General features: G+C 41.9%; 1 protein-coding gene across 3 annotated transcripts in view; it reads left to right on the top strand.

The window, feature by feature from the left end:
• Positions 1-1,513: 1,513 nt before the first annotated feature.
• HBS1L (HBS1-like translational GTPase) overlaps positions 1,514-4,596 on the top strand; it is an 86,811-nt gene continuing 83,728 nt past the window's right edge. The window contains exon 1 of one of the 3 annotated variants that reach the window (XM_010844257.1): positions 1,514-1,698. In XM_010844257.1, coding sequence (XP_010842559.1) covers positions 1,656-1,698 — 43 coding nt within the window. In that variant the 5' untranslated portion in view covers positions 1,514-1,655. The remainder of the gene's footprint in view (positions 1,699-4,596) is intronic. The other 2 variants (XM_010844256.1, XR_825631.1) reach the window with 2 other exon arrangements.

Below are 4,596 nucleotides of genomic sequence, written 5' to 3' on the forward strand. Positions count from 1 at the left end.
GGGCTCCCAAATCACTGCAGATGGTGACTGCAGCCATGAAATTAAAAGACGCTTACTCCTTGGAAGGAAAGTTATGACCAACCTAGATAGCATATTCAAAAGCAGAGACATTACTCTGCCAACAAAGGTCCGTCTAGTCAAGGCTATGGTTTTTCCAGTGGTCATGTATGGATATGAGAGTTGGACTGTGAAGAAAGCTGAGTGCCAAAGAATTGATGCTTTTGAACTGTTGTGTTGGAAAAGATTCTTGAGTCCCTTGGACTGCAAGGAGATCCAACCAGTCTATTCTAAAGGAGATCAGGCCTGGGTGTTCTTTGGAAGGACTGATGCTAAAGCTGAAACTCCAATACTTCGGCCACCTCTTGCGAAGAGTTGACTCATTGGAAAGGACCGTGATGCTGGGAGGGATTGGGGGCAGGAGAAGGGGACCACAGAGAATGAGATGGCTGGATGGCATCACCAACTCAACGGACATGAGTTTGGGTGAACTCTGGGAGTTGGTGATGGACAGGGTGGCCTGGCATGCTGAGATTCATGAGGTCGCAAAGAGTCGGACACGACTAAGCGACTGAAATGAACTGAACTGAAAGATTTGATAGACACTGTCAAACACATGTAAAAATTACCATTCAAGCCACTTTCAAATATGAATTGAATTTGTATCATTCTTTTCTCTTTCAGTTATGGATAATAAAAAGCTGAAAATAAGCTTTTTATTTCTATAATTTAATGTAAAGTATCACCAGTTCAAAAACTAAGTGTAGTTCTTCAGTATAATAAAGAGGTTGGTTTTTCACATAGCATTGTTCATTTTGTAATCTAAGAAATGACATTTAATAATAGGTTATAGATTTGTTCATTAGTAACATTCATCACCATTTAAGGCCAGTGCCGTGTCTTAAAGCTATACTGAATACTCAGCATGTAACTGTGTTCAATGAACGGTCAATAAATCCTTTATGACGCTGATGATAATCCTTTCCATCCAAAGCTAAAGACAGATAGCTGTTCATAAGAAGTATTAATGCAGACTGGGGCATATACATAAAAACACGAATTACATATACAAATGCATGGTGACCTATCATAGCTAGCTTATCAATGAAAATACAGCCGTTTAATTAGAGTCTTTTTCGTCTTTAAAGTTTTAACTAATTCCTATACCAAACCTAAAGTTTGTTAACTCCTATCAGAGCCTAAATAGGCCCCAAAGATGAAAGTTGGATAAGACAAGGTTTCTGCTCTTATTGAGCACACAGTCATCTTTTACTAGATTATCAGAAGCCAAATTTGGAAAATAATTGGGAACGCTGGTGTAGGTGAAAGAATCCCGGACGAAATACACGGTTCAAAACAACGAACTATCCGTGGTGGACTTCTTCTCTTTCGAAAGTCCCGTCAATCAAGCTATCTGTGGGCGGGGCCACGCCGAAACCTACCCCTCCCTTGAGTTCCAGTAGTACGCACGCGTCCTCGGGGAGGCGGCTGACCCTGAGAGGTTGCCGTACTCAGATAAGACGCCGCGCATGCGCAGGGGCTGTGGCCTGCGGGAAGCCAAGATGGCGTATAGGTGTATTTGGGGCCGCAGTTGGCGTGTTACCAGTATCTGAGCCGGTAGTTTGTAAGGGGCTGTGGCAAACGCCCTCTCCGCTGTCATGGCCCGGCATCGGAATGTCCGAGGTTATAACTACGATGAAGGTAAGTGGTAGGATCATGCCAGGACGTTATCTTCACCTTTCAGGCCGGGCTCGCAGACGGTTGGCACCACCTTCCATATGTTAGCTTTTCGTCAGTGGTGCCAGGCTGGAGTTCAGAGGAGGCTTATTTGGGGAACGTTACAGGACGTCTGAGTGCTAGCGAATGGCGTTGTTACATGGCGTTCTTTTAAGTCGTGGTTTTTGTCCTCTGGGATTAATTTTATTTGGGGCAGGGGAGGTGCTGCTGGGCCTCATTTGGGAAGGATATTTGAAGAGGCTGGGATTCGGTGATACTAACACACGTAAGCATTATCACCACCCCCATTGTTTTCTCCCAGGTCGGTTACATGGCTTTATGTAGCTCCTCTCGACCCTTCTTTCAGAAGTGCCCATGAGACTGTTATTTGTAGAACCCGGATTGACTTAATGCTTATATTCAGCTGTTCTGCTGTAACTGTCAGATTTACTTGGTAAATCTTGTGTATGTGTTCATATACACTTAGTGCAGAATCTAGCTTGCGTTAGCTAACTTATTTTTTATGCTTTTCAAATTAAATTGAAAACTTAGGAGATGGTAGAAGAAAATACGTATTAAAAAGGCCCAGAGAGTAAGTTGATCAGATTTTGACGCATGTATTTAATTCTTGGTTGGTCATGCTCAATATAAATATACTTTAGAGGGGAAAAAGTAGCATTAGAAGAAAGGAGGTTTTGGAAAGGACTTGCTGATTTTAAAAGTGAAGTAAAGGGGGGAAAATGTGAAAGTTGTCCAGGAGTTTAAAAAGATAATTAGTTTGGGACAAACATTTCTAGGCAATGGATAGTTACCAGCATCACCTAGCATCATAAAAGCTAAAATTATAAATATGAAGGAATGCAAACGAATAAAGAGCAATCACTTTGCTGAGTACAGAGTGTGAAGCATGCTTAGTATATTGGCAATCGTTATTAGCATTCCAAGCAAATTATTTTAGAACATCACTATGCTAATCATAGTGGAGGGAGGCTAATACCCTGTGCTACATTTCCAGACGGTGATCCAGTCAACCTGGCACATGTGAGGTTCCTGGGGATCACTTAAGAAGTCTTTTTAAATATTGCATTGGATGTTAAGTGTTGCCTGTGGAGCACTGTTACCTGAGAAATGACTTTAGCCTGGGAGATATTTTTGAAAATACATTGTAAAAGATATGAATAGGCCTCATTACTACTTATTCATTTCTTTTTACAATTTTTTTTAATTGGTGAAAAATTGCTTTACAGTGTTGTGTTGGTTTCTATCATACAACAGTGCCAATCAGTCATTATATATAAGAGATCAGTCCTGGGTGTTCATTGGAAGGACTGATGTTGAAGCTGAAACTCCAATACTTTGGCCACCTGATGTGAAGAGCTGATTCATTTGAAAAGACCCTGATGCTGGGAAAGATTGAGGGTAGGAGGAGAAGGGGAGGACAGAGGATGAGATGGTTGGATGGCATCACCGACTCAATGGACATGGGTTTGGGTGGACTCCAAGAGTTGATGATGGAGTCCTGGGATGCTGCGGTTCATGGGGTCGCAAAGAGTCGGACATGACAGAGCGACTGAACTGAACTGTTGTGTGAGTTTCTATTGTACAACAATGCCAATCAGTCATTAGATATATTCCCTCCCTCTTGAGCCTCTCTCCCTTCCTCCCATTCCACCCCTCTAGGTCATCACAGTTGTTCATTTCTTTAATAGATATTGTGTCCTCAATCAACATTAACTGAGTGCTTAGAAAACTGTTAAAGAGTTTTGGGGACCAACAGTAAGACGTTTGAGAGAGTCTAAAGTGGAAAATACACGAGTAGCAGATGATTATGAAATGCTACACAGTGTGCTTATAAAGTGCTGTGGGAGCTACTTAAGTGATTACACTGTTGAGAATGAATGGGAAGAGTTCAGCAGAACTTATGTGTGAAGGAAGGCATCCTGAAGGAGGTGCTTGACTGGAGGGAGTGAGTGCCAAGTATCTTCTCACTTTAGAGATCCCAGATCAGGTGGTTGGTTGTCAGATTATTTGGAACAGTTGTTGACATCATAACCAAGCTGTTCCTATAGCATCAGAGGTTCATCCCCTTTTTTGTTTATAAAAGTTCTACTTACTTTAAGTGTCTGGTTTATTTCTCATCTTCCGTGTTAAGCTTTCTCTTCTCTCAGATAATAATTTAAGAATTCTCAAAAGTACTGTAACTTCATTACAGAGATTTTGTGCTCCCAAACTTATAGGTTCCTCTACTTAACTTTGATTTTGTTCTTCTCTGTTGTATGGGTAGTACTTTACATGACTGCCTCAGTCAGTCAGTTCAGTCATTCAGTCGTGTCCAGCTCTTTGCGACCTCATGGACTGCAGCACGCCAGGCTTCCCTGTCCATTGCCAACCCCTGGAGCTTGCTCACACTCATGTCCATTGCGTTGGTGATGCCATCTAACCATCTCATCCTATGTCATTTCCTTCTCCTCCTGCCTTCAGTCTTTCCCAGCATCAGGGTCTTTTACAGTGAATTAGTTCTTTGAATCAGGTGGCTAAAGTGTTGGAATTTCAGGACTTATTTCCTTTAGGATGGACTGGTTTGATCTCTTTGCAGTCCAAGGGACTCTCAAGAGTCTTCTCCAACACCACAGTTCAAAAGCATCAATTCTTCTGTGCTCAGCTTTCTTCACAGTCCATCTCTCACATCCATACATGGCTACTGGAAAAACCATAGCTTTGACTAGATGGACTTTTGTTGGCAAAGTAATGTCTCTGCTTTTTAATATGCTGTCTAGGTTGGTCATAGCTTTTCATACAAGGAGCAAGCAAGTGTTTTAATTTCATGGCTGCAGTCACCATCTGCAGTGATTTTGGAGCCGAAGAAAATAGTCTTTCATTGTT

Source organism: Bison bison, unplaced genomic scaffold (genome assembly GCF_000754665.1).
Source record: "Bison bison bison isolate TAMUID 2011002044 unplaced genomic scaffold, Bison_UMD1.0 scf7180017864198, whole genome shotgun sequence".
Classification (NCBI taxonomy): domain Eukaryota; kingdom Metazoa; phylum Chordata; class Mammalia; order Artiodactyla; family Bovidae; genus Bison; species Bison bison.